This window comes from Scophthalmus maximus, chromosome 10 (genome assembly GCF_022379125.1).
Source record: "Scophthalmus maximus strain ysfricsl-2021 chromosome 10, ASM2237912v1, whole genome shotgun sequence".
Taxonomy (NCBI): domain Eukaryota; kingdom Metazoa; phylum Chordata; class Actinopteri; order Pleuronectiformes; family Scophthalmidae; genus Scophthalmus; species Scophthalmus maximus.
The window spans coordinates 19,970,001-19,986,067 of NC_061524.1; the positions used below are offsets into that span (position 1 = coordinate 19,970,001).

Below are 16,067 nucleotides of genomic sequence, written 5' to 3' on the forward strand. Positions count from 1 at the left end.
ATTTACTTTAATGTCGGAGGTCGTCAGGTCAAATATATGAAAGTAGCATTAAGTTTTTTTTATTTCCACTTGTTTCCAGCAGCAACATCATCAGCTTTAAATGGTTCATCCTCTGGAGAGCGGGAAGAAGATCAGGACGGTTCATCCTCCGGAGAGCGGGAAAAAGATCAGGACGGTTCATCCTCCGGAGAGCCGGAAGAAGATCAGGACGGTTCATCCTCCGGAGAGCGGGAAGAAGATCAGGACGGTTCATCCTCCGGAGAGCCGAAAGAAGATCAGGACGGTTCATCCTCCGGAGAGCGGGAAAAAGATCAGGACGGTTCATCCTCCGGAGAGCCGGAAGAAGATCAGGACGGTTCATCCTCTGGAGAGCGGGAAAAAGATCAGGACGGTTCATCCTCTGGAGAGCGGGAAGAAGATCAGGACGGTTCATCCTCCGGAGAGCCGGAAGAAGATCAGGACGGTTCATCCTCCGGAGAGCCGGAAAAAGATCAGGACGGTTCATCCTCTGGTGAACAGGAAGACATTGCTTTGTGCTTTGTTTTGATTTTTACAGATGTTGAGGAACCCGTTCTCTGTTCATACATATGTTTTACTGGTTGGAACGTTGCATTCAAGGACCATTGGGATTTTTGAACCTGTTTGTGTTTGCTGTTGTTGCTACAGAACAGTTTACCTGGCGACACAGATGCATTGTGAACTTTAAGGTCGGAGGTTATTGAGTTAACACTGTGAGACACGTTTTGTTTTGTTGAATATTTTCAGAGAATAATTAATGTAAAATGAAAAACATCAGACCTTAATGTTAGATATTTCACCTGAGCAACACTCAAATTTAGTGACAAACTTTTAGAAACATTGATCCGTCGGTCGCTTACTGTACAGTAAACACAAAACACGAGACGAGAAGACGCAGGTTTAAAAGCCTTCGTTGATTCACACTTCTGTGTGTGTGTGTGTGTGTGTGTGTGTGACAATCTGTCGAGTTTTACTCTCGGAGTAAAAACAGACTCAGAGTAAATCTGCTCATAATTAACTGGAGGATCTATTTTTATCTTCCTGTTTCCACAGTCTCTTGTTGGCGAGCACCAGACGCACACACACACACACACACACAAGTGTTCAGTAAACACTCAAACTAATAGGAGGAGAAGTTCCCACGAGGAGGAAGACGTTCTTCTGACTCTTCTTCTGGTCGATCTCAGTTTCATCGGTGATGTCAATTATTCACTTACGACCTTTGACCTGCCGCTGTAACGCTGAGGGAGATAATTACGCTGACTATCCACGAAGACAAGAAAAGAGGAGGATGAGGGGAGGGGTTACTGTTGCCATGGCAACAGTAACCCTGTGGAGTTGCCACCACACACACACACACACACCTGTCATGCATGTAGCGGAGGCCAAGCAGCAGCTGGAAAAGCCAATCGGTGACCTGGGTTTGGCTCCGCCCCGCTGGCCTGTTATTGTTATTGTTATTACAATAGAGGAATAATCTCAGAGAACGCGGGTCACGACTGATTTTTGTGTTGAACGTGATGAGGTCACGGGCGAGCACTTCGTGAAATGCTCCTTTAAAATAAACTTAACTGTGGAGGCACTGAAGCCCTGCAGGGGATTGTGGGTAATGGTCCGATGAGCTGAGTTCATGTTTCAGCTTCAACGTCAAAGTGACGGACACAATGAATCCTGACGTCTGTTGTATTGTCTGTGGTGCAACACAGACACGACAACAACAGAGAGACAACAACAGACGTGACAACAACAGAGAGACAACAACAGACACAACAACAGACACAACAACAGATAGACAACAGGCATGACAACAACAGAGAGACAACAACAGACATGACAACAACCGATAGAAAACAACAGACACAACAACAGATAGACAACAGGCATGACAACAACAGAGAGACAACAACAGACATGACAACAACAGATACAACAACAGAGAGACAACAGGCATGACAACAACAGAGAGACAACAACAGACATGACAACAACCGATAGAAAACAACAGACACAACAACAGATAGACAACAGGCATGACAACAACAGACACGACAACAACAGATAGAAAACAACAGACATGACAACAACAGATACAACAACAGATAGACAACAGGCATGACAACAACAGACATGACAACAACAGACATGACAACAACAGATACAACAACAGACATGACAACAACAGATATGACAACAACAGATACAACAACAGATAGACAACAGGCATGACAACAACAGACATGACAACAACAGATAGAAAACAACAGATAGACAACAGACACGATAACAACAGACAGACAACAGACAAAGGCGTTGAGTTTCCAGCAGACGAGAGGAACAGAGAGACATTCATACTGAAGTACAGTGAGTGTGTGAGAGAGGCAACATGGGAGTCATTAGAGGAGGAGGAGGGTGAATATGATGAAGAGGAGGATGAAGATGATGAAGAGGAGGAGGGTGAAGATGAGGAGGATTAAAAGGATAAAGAGGATGAAGAGGAGGAGGATGAAGAGGAGAAGGATGATGAAGATGATGAAGAGGAGGAGGGTGAAGATGAGGAGGATTAAAAGGATAAAGAGGATGAAGAGGAGGAGGATGAAGAGGATGAAGAGGAGAAGGATGATGAAGATGATGAAGAGGAGGATGGTGAAGATGATGAAGAGGAGGATGATGAAAATGAAGAGGAGGAGGATGTTGATGATGAAGAGGAGGAAGGTGAAGATGATGAAGATGAAAAGGATGAAGGGGATTAAGAGGAGAAGGATGATGAAGATGATGGAGAGGAGGCTAAAGATGATGAAGAGGAGGAGGATGAAGAATATGGAGATGATGATGAAGAGGAGGATGAAGGAGATGATGAAGAGGAGGCAGCAGCGAGTGGAGAGGTGTTCAGTGTGTTTTCCTTCCTCAGTGTTTTGACGCCTCCTGGTGGCCACAGTCAGAAACACATCATCATGATCGACGATGTACAATCGACACTCACAGTGCCTCCTCCTCCTCTTCATCACCCTCTTCTCCTCCTCTTCATCACCCTCTCCTCCTCCTGATCAGCTCACACACTGTGGACTGTGTGTGTGTGTGTGTGTGTGTGTGTGTTGCGACGCTGCCATCTACTGACACTTCTGTGGCGTCATGACAAGTTCTGAAAACATCAGTGTGAAAGTACCGACACTTTTATTCTGAAGGTCCGACCGGATGCTAGAAGGTTTGTGTTTCACAGCAGCTTGACGCTGCTCGGTCCGATAATGGAACTGGGGAGAGAGTGAGCGTTTTACCTGAGCGTGACGTCATTCAACAGCGGAGACGCAGGTCGCGAGCCGGTAACCGGACGGTGTTGTTGTTTTTATCCGTTAATCAGCTGTTGACCGTTGACGTGATGACACGGTGATGGAGGAGGAGGAGGAGGAGGAGGAGGAAGAGGACAAATAAACAAATCAACAGGTGAAACCACAGGTTTGATGTTTGACTATTATTAATATGTATTTAGTTTTACTTTCCACCGCTGCAGTTCTTCTACAGATTGTACAGGACGAGATGAGGTCTCATTCTTTATCACAACATGAATCATTTACTGGCATATTTAAAAGTTAATAATTCACAATATTGCACTGGAAGGGAACTGAACGAATGTCCCTGTGGACAACAGATCAGAACTGTTGAGACTACAAACACGTTTTACCTCCGACATTAGGGCGCGGTCGAATCATCCTTCCTCTACTGTTCCTTGACCTCTGTGTTAAAGGTCACGAGGTCAAGTAAAGGAGTCAAGGAAGATTCACAGGACTTATGAAAAGAGAATCCGACTCCACTGACACTGAACCATGTGGTCATGTGATGGTGGATGTTGTTGATGCGTCTGTTGTGTTGAAACAACACATTTCTGAAGATCAACTACAAAAACCTCAGCGGCTCCATCAGCGTTTTTCAATGTTTTTTGATTCATATGTAACAGTTACTGACATCTGGGTCATATTCATACTCTTCTTCTTCTTCTTCAGATTGAATCGTTTACGTTCGTTCACGATGCGTCACATTAAATATCGCTGCCGCAATGAATTGTGGGTCTGTTTCTACTTTCCTCACACATAGGAAGCTCCAGTGTGTCCTCTGATGAAGGAGACAGGAGAGGAAACATTGAAGCTCCTTTCCTAAACACTTAGAGACTCTGAACATCATCATGGTGCTGAGGAAATACTTCAGGTCACTTTAAGATTTAGGAAACTTCCTGAGCACAATTGACAATTGGCCCGCAGCTCCAGTGTGTCAGCACAATGAAAAACTTCTAAGCAGAAGTATTTGTGTATTTTGTGTACAACATTCGTACAAACTTGAGAGTTTCAAGACTGAATTGGTGCAATGAGCCTTTAATTTACAACATGCAACAGAAACTCAGTAGTTTAAACACTCATAACAATTAAAAAAAAGTAGAAAAACAACAGAACTCATGTGACGTGTAATAATACTGTGGACATCTTTTCTTCTCAAATATAATAAAACCACTTCATTTCTCCACCAGCACAAACCTGAAGACGCTTTCGTCAGCGTCTTCCTCACTGAGCGCACGTCGGCCCATTGTCGGCCCGTTACTGGCCGGAGAAGCGACGGGTCGACGGATGATTCAACACAACTTTAAGGCACTTTGGAGAAAAATCGAACGTGTTTAAACGACGGTGAGTCTGAGACACTGACGCTTCACGCCGATCCATGATCGAGAACGGACGTCTCACGTGAAACACGCCAAGTGGAGTCTCTCGGGAGTTCGTCCACACCTTAAGAGACCTGCGAGGGGGCGGCGCTGCGACTCCACAGTTTTGGCCTAGTGGTTTGCACGTCGGAGGTCTCGGCCAATCACAAGTCAGTCTCAGACCAGAAACAATCCAATTCAATGTTGGAGTGGATCTGGACAAAGGGGCGGAGCCAGAAATCTAATATTGTGAGGATCTAGTGGATTTAAATGTGTTTTCATCTCCTGCAATGTAGATTATGATTTAATAGTCTGCACTGTTTCGTTGTCGTAGTTATAAGTTTTCATTGTCGGCCTTAGTGGAGCGACGGGATCTACTGACGGATGTTCTAGTCTAGTTTTATTCCGTGAGACGTCCATCCAAGAACCCACAACGTTGAGCGACAGTCACGGTGAATCAGCTCAATGAGCATCTGTGAGAAAAATACAAACATGCCGGAATAAATGATGTAAACGGTCGTGTGGCCTGGAGCCCGAGTGAAGCTAAGAATCTTCTCTGTCAGAAGAACAGAGGATGGAAACAGTCAGTGGCGACGTGTCCATCATGACTCCAGGCAAACAGAAAAAAAGATACACCAATAAAAAACATTTGTATTCAAAAGTTTGACAATAGAAATACAAAACAAACCCAAACATGCTGAATAAATGTACATGGTCGTTCGTGTCCAGTGATTCTACACAAGTGCTTCGGATTCTGATATTCATCAGCATCATTCAGCTGAAATGGTGCCAGCATTAATATTTAAGTTTTACTGTACGAGTGCATCTCTAATGGAAACAAAGCTTCTACGTGTCCAGACACAAAATAAAAAAATCAGTGAAGCAGCAAAACACACAGCAGATGTGAACATGTCGGACCATCGCAGAATGTGTACAGTCGTGATGTGACAGGACGCTGCAGCTCTACACACTGTGACTCAGAGCCAACAGTCGCCAGAGAAACTGGCTCAACTATTTGGCCGTAGAACCAAAATGGCGTCCATGGCGCACTCCGTGAGACACAGATGGACTGTGTAGGACTGTAGCTGCCGCTCAGAACACGAGGTCTTCACGGGACCAGTTCCTTCAAACCCAAAAGGGTCCAAAATTTTTCAGTGCAACAAGGTCGTGTTGGGTTTGATCTGTAAACTAAACTGTCAATCATATCTGTTGATGATGTCGCAACACAATAGTGTCTAATGTACAGAGACATTTTGGATCAGTTGTGGTCGAGGTAAATTGAGTAGGTACCTAGAGTCCAGCCAGATATGATCCTTTCACGAACAATATCAGCGTTCACGTTTGCTGATATTTAAACTTTCATTTTTTTATAGAATAAACAATGCAGGAAATTTGTTGCATTCATGTTTCATATTTTACATGAAGGTTGATGGTTAAACTGCAAAAATATCAAGCCTCAATTCTATTTATTTGACATAAGGGTTTGATTATCACATCTTAGGAATCAAGGAAACATTATATATATACAGTATATATATATATACAGTATATATATATACTGTATATATATAATGGAAATATTTAATATATACAGTATATATATACTGTATATATTAAATATTTCCGTGATATGTTTCTGATATATATCAGCCGATGTATCATATTGGAAATGTTCTGATCCATAGTTAACAGTATCGTCCATATCAGTAATATTAACTTCGTAAAATTCAACATTACAGTGACTGAAAATGTGTTTGTCAGTCATGTGAGGCAGCAGTTGTCTAAAACGGAAATTATTCTTCCTCTTAATATCTAGGGCTGCAACTAATGATCGTTTTCATTATTGATCAATCTCCTGTTCAGTTTTTCATTGAAGATGCTGATTTTTGTATTTGATAAATCGTCCCAATGTACAATGTAAGACTGGAAGAACGGGCAAATCTTCATCATGGAGAAGCTAGAACCAACAAATGTTTGGCATTCTTGATTAGAAATGAATATCAACGATTGACTGACAGGTTTGGTTGATTGACGGCTCGTCACACAGTGTGTACTACGGCTTCATCCGTCGCACCAGAGGCTAAAACAACAATAATCTGTGTTCAAATCCATTGTAATTTGTCCTGTAAACCTAAACACCCACAGTCGTAGCCAGTGACACATTCAATTTTAAAATCCAATTAGACGTAAATCCTTCCTTAGGAATTCCTTCGAAATGTAAACACACATTCAGTGGAAAAATTGGAAGCAGAGATTTTTGGCATCTGATGGCCAGTAAGGCAGTAATCTGAGGACGAACGTCTCCGACCGAGAGCAGGGTTCAGTTTCACACGGAAGAGAGTTTTAAAGCAGGAAAGTTTCGCGCTTTTCACCAGGAAAAACACCAGCAAGCCAGATTTTTAATTCTACGAACATTTCTCACGTAATGAAACCTCACTGATAAAAATTAAAAACACTGATTTATCCGAAACATACCAGCACGTTAAAACGGCCAGATTTACATTCAATCGTTACTCCTTATTAAACTGTCACTTCCTGTCAGAGGTAGTGACATTTAACTTCTTCTGTAATGTGTGAAGCTACTTCATAGAACTAGCTAGCTACTTTAGCAACACAATGCTAATGGTATTCAAAGAAAACCAAGCTGGCCGGTAAGACTGTGTTGGGCCCAGTTAAGACTTGAATTAGCTCAAAGTGTTAATGCACAGAATTTAAATGAGAAGAATTATTTGTGACACACTCCAAAGCGGTTAGCTGTTTGTTTTTTAGCGAGGTTAGCATTAGCAGTTTTAGCTTATGTCTGCTACTATCTACTTGTTCCACCTTCATGAGTTAAGACTCATTAGTAATAAATAATAATGCTTTACTTTCACATTAAAGAGAAAATGAAATCAATCAGCTCAAGCTACTATGATAAAATAACGTAATGTTGATAAAGCTAAAAGAACACCAACAAAACATTTAAGAAAATGAGCAGAAAGACTTTTTCGTCTGAACAAAGTGCATCCTGGAGGCATTAAGGTATTTTACATAAATTCCCACCCAAAGAATCACTGTGGTAAATTAGCTAGCCTCTTGCTACTGTAGCTAACAGACTTTAAGGGGTGTCCAACACCAGCTGACAAGCTACAGTATGAAAAACTTTGTTTGACATTGAAATGCTCTTTGATAAATTAATATCTGATGAACGTAAACATTTGCTTTTAATTTTTTATTTAAGTTCTCTTACAGCATTTTGTGCCTCGACCATGTTTCCCATTTGGAGTGAGAAAATGGTTTTGGAGAAAAAACATTACTATTTCTCATTTTCAGGAATTGAAAGAGTATTGTATATATGATTTATGTATTATGCACTTTTATCCTCAGACAAAGTTAACATGGATAATAGCATAAATTGTGTTTTCCAGTTTGCAGCAGTGCAAATTCCACATTGTTCGAATGTTGATTTGATCAGAAATGTTTCTAGAACCAAAAACACAAACTTAAGCTTTAATCCACGACATCGAGTCATCGGTGAATTATTAAGTAGACTTCTGTCGACTGTCCCTACAGAGCTCGGGGTCACGTGATGTGGAAATACGTTGGCACATATTGATTCAGAGTAGGTGTAAGAAGAGAATAAATGCTTTGGATCAGTTCTGAGCATTATTTAATTTTGTTCACTCACTAAATGGAGGCAGAGATTAATAATCAAAGTCAGAAAAAATTGTGGACTGGATATTTATATTATATTCACTACTTTTTTTGGACAAAGGTTGTTCGTCTGTGCTTTCATCTAGCTGGTGTGACGGTTATGAGCCTGCCAATATGTTCCATCGATTCAATTTTTTTTCTTTTTTTAATGTTATCTGTGTAAACACTTCATTGATCCGTTGGCATGTTTTAGTTGATCCTTAGATTATTATTTAGTACATTCGGTTGATTCATCTGAGCACATATATCTGTAGTTTTGATGAATCTGTTTGTAGATTTATTGATTAGATGTATGTTATATTATTTAGTAAACGTGTTCTTACAGCTCATGCATATGTTTTATTTAAATATTGTTATTAAACCATGTGATGTATTTATCGATCTGTGCTCACATGTAATAAATCAGCATTAACTTCTCATGCATTTTATCAAAAATACATTTTATTGTTCTGTACACTGTTACACTGTACTGTGTTTTGTCAAATATTTGATTAGGTTGTGTGTACATTTTTCAAATCCATGTTTGTTTTTATAAATCCATGTGTTAATCTCTCAAGTAAAGTTCATACATCCATGCAAACATATTTCCACACCAGTAATTTTCTCTGACGAGCTCAATAGAAATCATAATCTGGACCCTGCTCTCTTTGTTTCTGATGATGGAAAGAAGGTTCAGAACGTATTCATATTCAAATAGTTAACAGTTGGTTTCTAAAGCACCAAGGACGTGAACACGTGAACATGTCTGTCCTCTAAACTCTCTAAACTGTGAAGAGTCAAAGTGATGCATCCTGGGAGTTTATGCTCCGCCCACGGGATCAGAGCTTTAGTTCACTTTGGTAAAGTTATTGGTCAATTTTAGAGCTTGACCCATATATCCGTTTGCCGATAATATCGGCCGATATTAGCTTCTGACCGATATGTTTAGAGCCCGACCGATATTATCGGACAACATATAGGAGACTTTAGATGTGCATTTATATTTTACATTTTAGGTTCAATAAATGTTTATTTTCTTAATTCAACTTCTATTTATTTGGTTGTTTCTGCCATTTTTTTTTTCAATTTATAGCAATTAATGATAAAGTTTATGGTTAAACTAAGATATCAAGCCTAAATTACATTTCTGTCATGAAGGTTTGATAACGAAATCTTTGGAATCATTGACAGATTTAAAAAATAAATAAATATAAACATATATATATATATATATTGGCGGATGTCTCGGTATCGGGAATCTTGTACTCCCTAAAATCGATATTGGCATCGCCCCCAAAAATCCATATCGGTCGGGCTCTAGTAATTTTTCCATTAATAGGTCAAATCGATGGCACATCCTTTGTCACACGGTTGTGCAGTTACTGTTTGAAGGATGTAACGGCAAAATTATTGATGTTTTGATACCATCAATAAACATCATGTGCAGACTAACTTCTCTAACTTGTCTGTGGCTCTCTGCTCCAGGCAATAGAATATCTGCAGTTTGTTAAAGAAGGGTCAGTCATTTCCCAGAACAGCTGGGTGCTGTACAGAAGAGAACGGTGCGTTTGTCGGGGACTATTTTCAGAGGCAGATGAATCCACAGCTTGTCTGTAGACAAACACATTGTCGGTTTGTTGACAAATGTAGATTATCACCAAACTTCTATTTCCTGTTTGTGTGTTTGTAAGCATTGTCAGCATGCGATTGTTTTTTCAACGTTTCAATTTACAAAAATTGTTAGCATGCTATCGTTTTTAGCACACGTATGTATTAGCCCCTGAGTAATGTTTTAGCATGCTAACAAAGTCTCGAGCAGTGCGAGCTCTTTCCTGTGAAACACCTGCTTGTAATTTGTATTAGCACGCCGGAACAATGTTTGCACACAAATGTTTTAGTGTGCTAGCAAAATTAGCGTAGCAGGCTAACAGGGCTGTACTGTTCATCGTGTCATTGTTTGACGTTTAAGAAAAGAGATTTTAAAAAGAGATTTTAATACAACCATGGTCTGAACTGGTTTCACTGAGCGGATGAGACGTTACGGAGGAAACGCAACGACGAGGCGTCGCCGAGGCGCTGTGAGAGTCCGGAGGGAAACTGCTTTATGGCACACGACAGTAAGGGGGCGCTGTTCTTTTAACGCTAACACAGCTTTAGCTTCTTTCTCCAGGTGATTGGTGGAGGAATGGGAAAAGCTTACGGAGACAAAAAAAACAAAGATTGTCGGCCCTTCTCAGGGCAGGAGGCGGCGGGGATGATGGGAAACGTAGTCGGTGGTTAAAATGTGAAACTGAGCAACTTTCAATGTGATTCTGTGACAAGCAGAGGAGAGTACTTGGGAGCAGTAACGTTACTACGATCCTGTCGGGGTTTTACCGTGGAGATCGGGGATGTTTATGTGTCGGACTGTTGAAAGCGACGGCTGGTCCTGGATCAGCGCTTCTGTTCCCTCTGCAGAATGAATTATGATCCAATAAACAGGTCAATTATCCAGGTGGTTGCTAGGCAGGACACAGCGAACTGCAGACACCAGCCATCGGTTTCCTCAAGAGACGAGTCGCTGTTTTCACACTGCGGAACCTGGAGGGAGGGAAGGAAGCAGGAAGGATGACGGAGGAGAAGAGGAGCGATGGAGGGAGGGAGTAACCGTGGGAGAAGACAGAAGAAAGGGAAGAAGGCGACACAGAAAAGTGAGACTCAGTGAAACAGAAAATATTTTCCATCATGTGGATCGGACTCACGTGACTCTCCCTGGAGGAACAAGACAATCGGCTCAGTGTTGAAAAATAATCTTGATATTGGGCCTCTCAGTTCCACTTTATGTGTGTGTGTGTGTGTGTGTGTGTTTGTGTGTGTGTGTGTTTTACAAGACAAGTACATAGACAAAAACATCAAATTTGAGAAGCTAAAACCAACCAAAAATATCGAGTTTGCACGAAAAATGAAATGATCAAAGGGGCAGGAAGCAGCTCTGGAGAAAGTTTGCTTCTCTCTTTCTTGTTGTTGTGGTTTGACTGCTCCGGACCGGGCCGCGAACCTGCGACCTCCGGTGCGGGAGTCCGACGCACTAACCACAAGGCCATAACCGCAGAGTTGCGGCACTGCCCACCAGCGCGTGTCTAAAGGTGTCGACGAGTGATGTTTACAAACTGCACTCGCGGCGTTGTGAGGTCCGCGCCATTTCAGAACCTGGGCTGAGCCGAAAGTCTTTCGCTGCTGATTTTAACAAAACGTGTGTTGCTTTAGAATCGCTTACTGCCCCTTTAATCTATTATCAAAAATGTTTCATCGTGAATTTTCTGTCAATCGCTTAATCCTTGTTCTACGGAACTGTAACGTTTGTCTGTGGAGTCGACTCCACAGACTCGACCCGACACTGAACGTAAGCTTCACGGTTCATGTTCGCAGGTTGATTTTCTGACGATGAAGACGTGACCGCGACGCTGCTGTTGACGGGACGTACCGGTGGGATGAGGGCCACAGGTCACACTGTAAGACGTCCACAGACTGACGGCCATCAGGAACGTCGCTATGAAGCCAAACACCTGGAGAGAAACACGATGACATGAACACACGTCACATCTTCACATTCACTCGCTCATCAGACTTTTTTATCCAGAGTGACGACACCGACGCTTCAGTCCATCAGAGACAAAGATCAGGACCACAGCTGGTGAGATGAGTCTTCAGAGGGACGGCCCTAGTCCGACAGCGTCTCCACGCTTGGGAAGCTGAAGACAATGTTCAAAAAAACTAATGCACAAAACCTGAGTTTTGTAGATCACTGATGAAGCCGACAAACGTGGATATGTGAGGTTTCAGTAAAAAAACTGATTGCTATCGGTGAAGCAATCAGCAAATTCTCTAATTAGAGGCGGAAGGACGGGGGCGACTCCCAACAAGAGTCAGAGGTCTCACTCTGCCTGTGCTTCCACTGACCACAGACAGCAAGTTGTAAGAACTACTGCTGCTAGGCAACGGCTGCATGGACGCTACGTTTTATGTTACTGTCGACCAGCAAGTTAGCAAGCTAGCAGGCACGTTACGTAATGCAGGAAATACAAAGAAGTGACAGATTGAAATGAGCAAGATCAACATTTTTATTTTCTTCTACACCACATAGGTCTCATGTAGGGCTGCAACTAATGATTGTTTTTTAATAATTGATTAATCGATTAGTTGTTTGGTCCATAAAATATCATGACATGGTGAAAAATGTTGATCGTGTTTCCCCAAACACCGACATGATGTTTTGTTTCGTCCACACACCAAAGATCTTCAGTTCACTGTCACAGAGGAACAAAGAAACCAGAACATATTCAAATTTAAGCCGAAATCAGAGAATTTCTTTTTACCCCATAAAAACTACTTGAACTGATTAATCGATTATCTAATAGTTGCCGATTCATTTAGTAGTCGATTACTATCGATAAGCAGTTGCACCTCAGTCTCATGTTCAGGTGTTGGATTTACCCAGGTGTCCCAGCGACCCTGAAATCCGACACGCCACATCATTAGCATCTTTCAAATCCCTTCTTAAAACTTTCTTTTATAGGAAAGAGTTTATGAATACTTAATTTATTGTTGAGTTTTATCTCTTGACTTGCCCATTTAATGTATATCTGTGTATATCATGTACATGTATGTGTGTATGTAGATATTTGTATGCATATGTATATACATATATATATATTTATTTATTTTCTTTTTCTCAGGTGTTCTATAGTTTATGACACCTGTTTTTTGTATTTGACTTCATTGTTCTTGGTTTTTATCTGCTGTTTTTTATCTGGAGAGCACTTTTTGTAACCTTGTTTAGAAAAGTGCTTTGGAAATAAAGTTTATCATTATTATTATTCTTTACGTACCGATCCGGCCACCAGCGCAGAAACCGATTCGCTCTTCACGGCGCCGACGATGGAGGCGATGAGGATCAGGACGGTGCCGACGGAATAATGGAAGAACTCCTGAAACAGCCGGAGAACAGATTCACTATCGAACAGCTTCATCAGAACACGTGGAAACTTTCCAAGAAGCTTCCGACGATAAATAAACTTTTTTTTTTATCACAGCATCATCTCGTGTGTCAGATTAGTTTCTAATATCTGATAAATCCTCTGCTTCTCCTGTCTGCTCTGAGCCGAACTGATTACGTTTATAATCTATATTTACTTTCCCGTGACTGTAAAAACCTAAATTCCTTTATTTTCCTGTGATCCTACGAATTGAACAAAATAATATTTAGAGGCTATGTAAACTTTGCTTCAACTAATTTCATGAAGTTTTCATTTGTAACGTTTATTTATGGAGGCAAAACAAAACTTTTTTTAAGTTTTGACCAGAGTGGAGGCCAGTCAAGTGGAAAAAAACGGGGTATCCTGATCATTTCTGCAGGGGTCCTGTGTCCACATGCTCAAGAGGTAGACTCGGTTAGCCCACTAATCAAAATGTGGCTGGTTTGATCCTCGGCCCCTCTAGTCTGCATGCATGGGACAAAATCTCCATACAAATACAACCCATATTTTTATATTTTTGACAAGCGTAATTGTAATGGTGGTTTCCTGTCCACATGTGGAACATTCTGATCAAACCCCTCAGACACGGTGAGCAGCGGATGTTGGACCGTGGATCAGTGGTGATGTGAGCGCGTCGGTCCCGCTCACCGTCAGCGGCCAGTTGATGCACGGCATCTTCGCCTGCAGCCGGAACAGGTGCATGAGGAAGAAGATGAGTAAGGCCACGAGGAACCACAGCGCCACAACCTCAAAGAACTGGAAGGCCGCCCAGCTGGGCCAACCCCGGACGCAGCGGACGCAAAGGAAGGTGACGAGCAGAGCCAGCTGGGGACAAAGAAAACCACAGGTAAATCTACGGTGGCCGAGAAGGGTCAACACTGATGCAAAAGCCACGAGGTTAAAAAGTTTGAAGAAGAAGTGGAAAACGTAATTGCTAGATAACTGTTGTTGGCAATCCTTCACGTTCAGAGACATTTATTTTGAATGCGACTTTGAAAGGACGGGTTGTCCTACTTCTTTTTTTCATCACGCATCCTTAGTTATGCCGTGGACTTCCGTTGTGGCCTTTTTTCTTTTTACTTTCAGTTGTGGCTTTTGTATTTTGCAACATGTCGATGAGTGATGTTCACAAACTGTTTTCAATTTACAGAGCCAGGATTGGATTATAAATCGCTCATTGCCCCTTAAATTGACTTTAACACTTGAAATACTGCAGCCAGACACCAGGGGGCGATCAGGATGATTCATCCATCTTTATTCACGGTTTTTAGTACAAGGCTGGGCAGTGTGCGGCCGTGAGACACTTGAGATCTGAGGTTAGGTATCGATGTGAATTCATCATCAGATTAATTGAAATAAATTATAAAAAATAATTATAAATTATTTGCACGGTGGTGTAGTGGTTAGCACCTTCGCCTCACAGCAAGAAGGTTCTGGGTTCGAATCCCGGTTCAACCGGGGCCTTTCTGTGTGGAGTTTGCATGTTCTCCCCGTGTATGCGTGGGTTCTCTCCGGGTTCTCCATCTTCCTCCCACAGTCCAAAGACATGGAATGGGGTCAGGTTCATTGAAGACTCTAAATTGACCGTAGTGAATGTGAGAATTAATAGGCTGGCGACCTGTCCAGGGTGTCCCCCGCCCAATGTTAGCTGGGATTGGCTCCAGCGACCCTTAAATTGATAAAGCGGTAGACGATGAATGAATGAATAATAAATGAGTGTAAATCGAGTTTGTTCAAGCATGATGTGTGAAAAATGTCAAAAAACACTCCAAATTTGCTCACTAAAATCAAAATGGCCGACTTCCTGTTGGCCGGAGGTGATGGCGCCTTGTTGGTCTTTTTTGTGGGTCTTGATGCGAAACACGTGCTGACCAGACATCAAATGTAAAGCAAGGTTGAAGTTGTTTTTTTGACACGCCCGTGCCCGGGACCCCTAGAACGTCAACATTTTTCACCAGTTCTGATGCGTGTGCAAATACCCGGGTAGGTCGGAGCCCGTTCGGTGACTCAAACTAGCGATTCATTTGCTGAATAATAATAATATCTAATGTAATAATTCATCCATTACAATAGGTCCTCGCTCTGACTTTGTCAGTGGAGCTCGGGCCCTAATACTGACAACAAAATACAGGCTCGCTGCAGCGCTGCAGTCGTTGATTATTGAAAGAAAGAAGAGTTGTGAAAAGTTGAACACAATAATGACGGTGCCAGTGAAGCCACGCCCCCTCCGTCCATTTTCAATAACGCGTTGATTTCAGGATTTTCATCAGGCGGTAACATTCCCGGCTCGACGTGAAGCTGACGGTTTTCATCGGTTAGCTAAACGTGTCCCGGAACAAACTCACGGTTCACTCTGACATCCCGAGTCATCCCGGGTGGACTCGGGTGGACTCGGGTGGACTCGGGGTGACTCGGGTGGACTCGGGGTGACTCGGGGTGCAGCTGTGACATTTCCGTCGCGGCGGGCGGCTCTCACCATCTGTCCCATCTTGAGCAGCCCCGGGATGGTCCGGGTGTAGCCCAGGTTGAGGAGCCCGTCGCCGGACGTCCTGGTGGTGGTGGTCGTGATGACGGTGTGCGACATGTTGACGGTCGTAAAGTTCAACTGCGGCAGAACGAGTCCCGTCGGCCGGCGGCGACACACAGACGGTCTGACAGCACACCGGATCAACAGGGGCACT

The 16,067-nt window shown here is 42.4% G+C and overlaps 1 protein-coding gene across 4 annotated transcripts; it reads right to left on the reverse strand.

The window, feature by feature from the left end:
- Positions 1-43: 43 nt before the first annotated feature.
- cmtm7 (CKLF-like MARVEL transmembrane domain containing 7) lies at positions 44-16,067 on the reverse strand. Of its 4 annotated transcripts, none has more exons than XR_007031531.1 (7): positions 15,863-16,067; positions 14,035-14,211; positions 13,240-13,338; positions 11,835-11,916; positions 10,748-10,951; positions 3,291-3,373; positions 44-364 (listed from the first exon to the last, which is right to left on the reverse strand). XR_007031531.1 is itself a non-coding variant. In XM_035607416.2 (5 exons), exons 1-5 carry the CDS (start codon positions 15,968-15,970, stop codon positions 10,938-10,940), a joined length of 480 nt encoding a protein of 159 aa, XP_035463309.1. In that variant the 5' UTR covers positions 15,971-16,067; the 3' UTR covers positions 9,576-10,937. The 4 variants fall into 4 exon arrangements, 2 of the variants coding, with proteins under 2 accessions (XP_035463309.1, XP_035463310.1); XR_004784905.2 differs by having other exon boundaries at positions 44-508; XM_035607416.2 differs by lacking the exons at positions 44-364; positions 3,291-3,373 and having other exon boundaries at positions 9,576-10,951.

What these genes read in the sequence shown, in the direction of transcription:
- cmtm7 (XM_035607416.2), bottom strand. Translation starts at nt 15,970, where the DNA reads ATGTCGCACACCGTCATCACGACCACCACCACCAGGACGTCCGGCGAC. An exon ending in GCATCAACTGGCCGCTGACG is followed by an intron (nt 13,339 to 14,034) that starts GTGAGCGGGACC and finishes CGGCTGTTTCAG; the next exon opens with GAGTTCTTCCATTATTCCGT. An exon ending in CTGCGCTGGTGGCCGGATCG is followed by an intron (nt 11,917 to 13,239) that starts GTACGTAAAGAA and finishes GTTTCTCTCCAG; the next exon opens with GTGTTTGGCTTCATAGCGAC.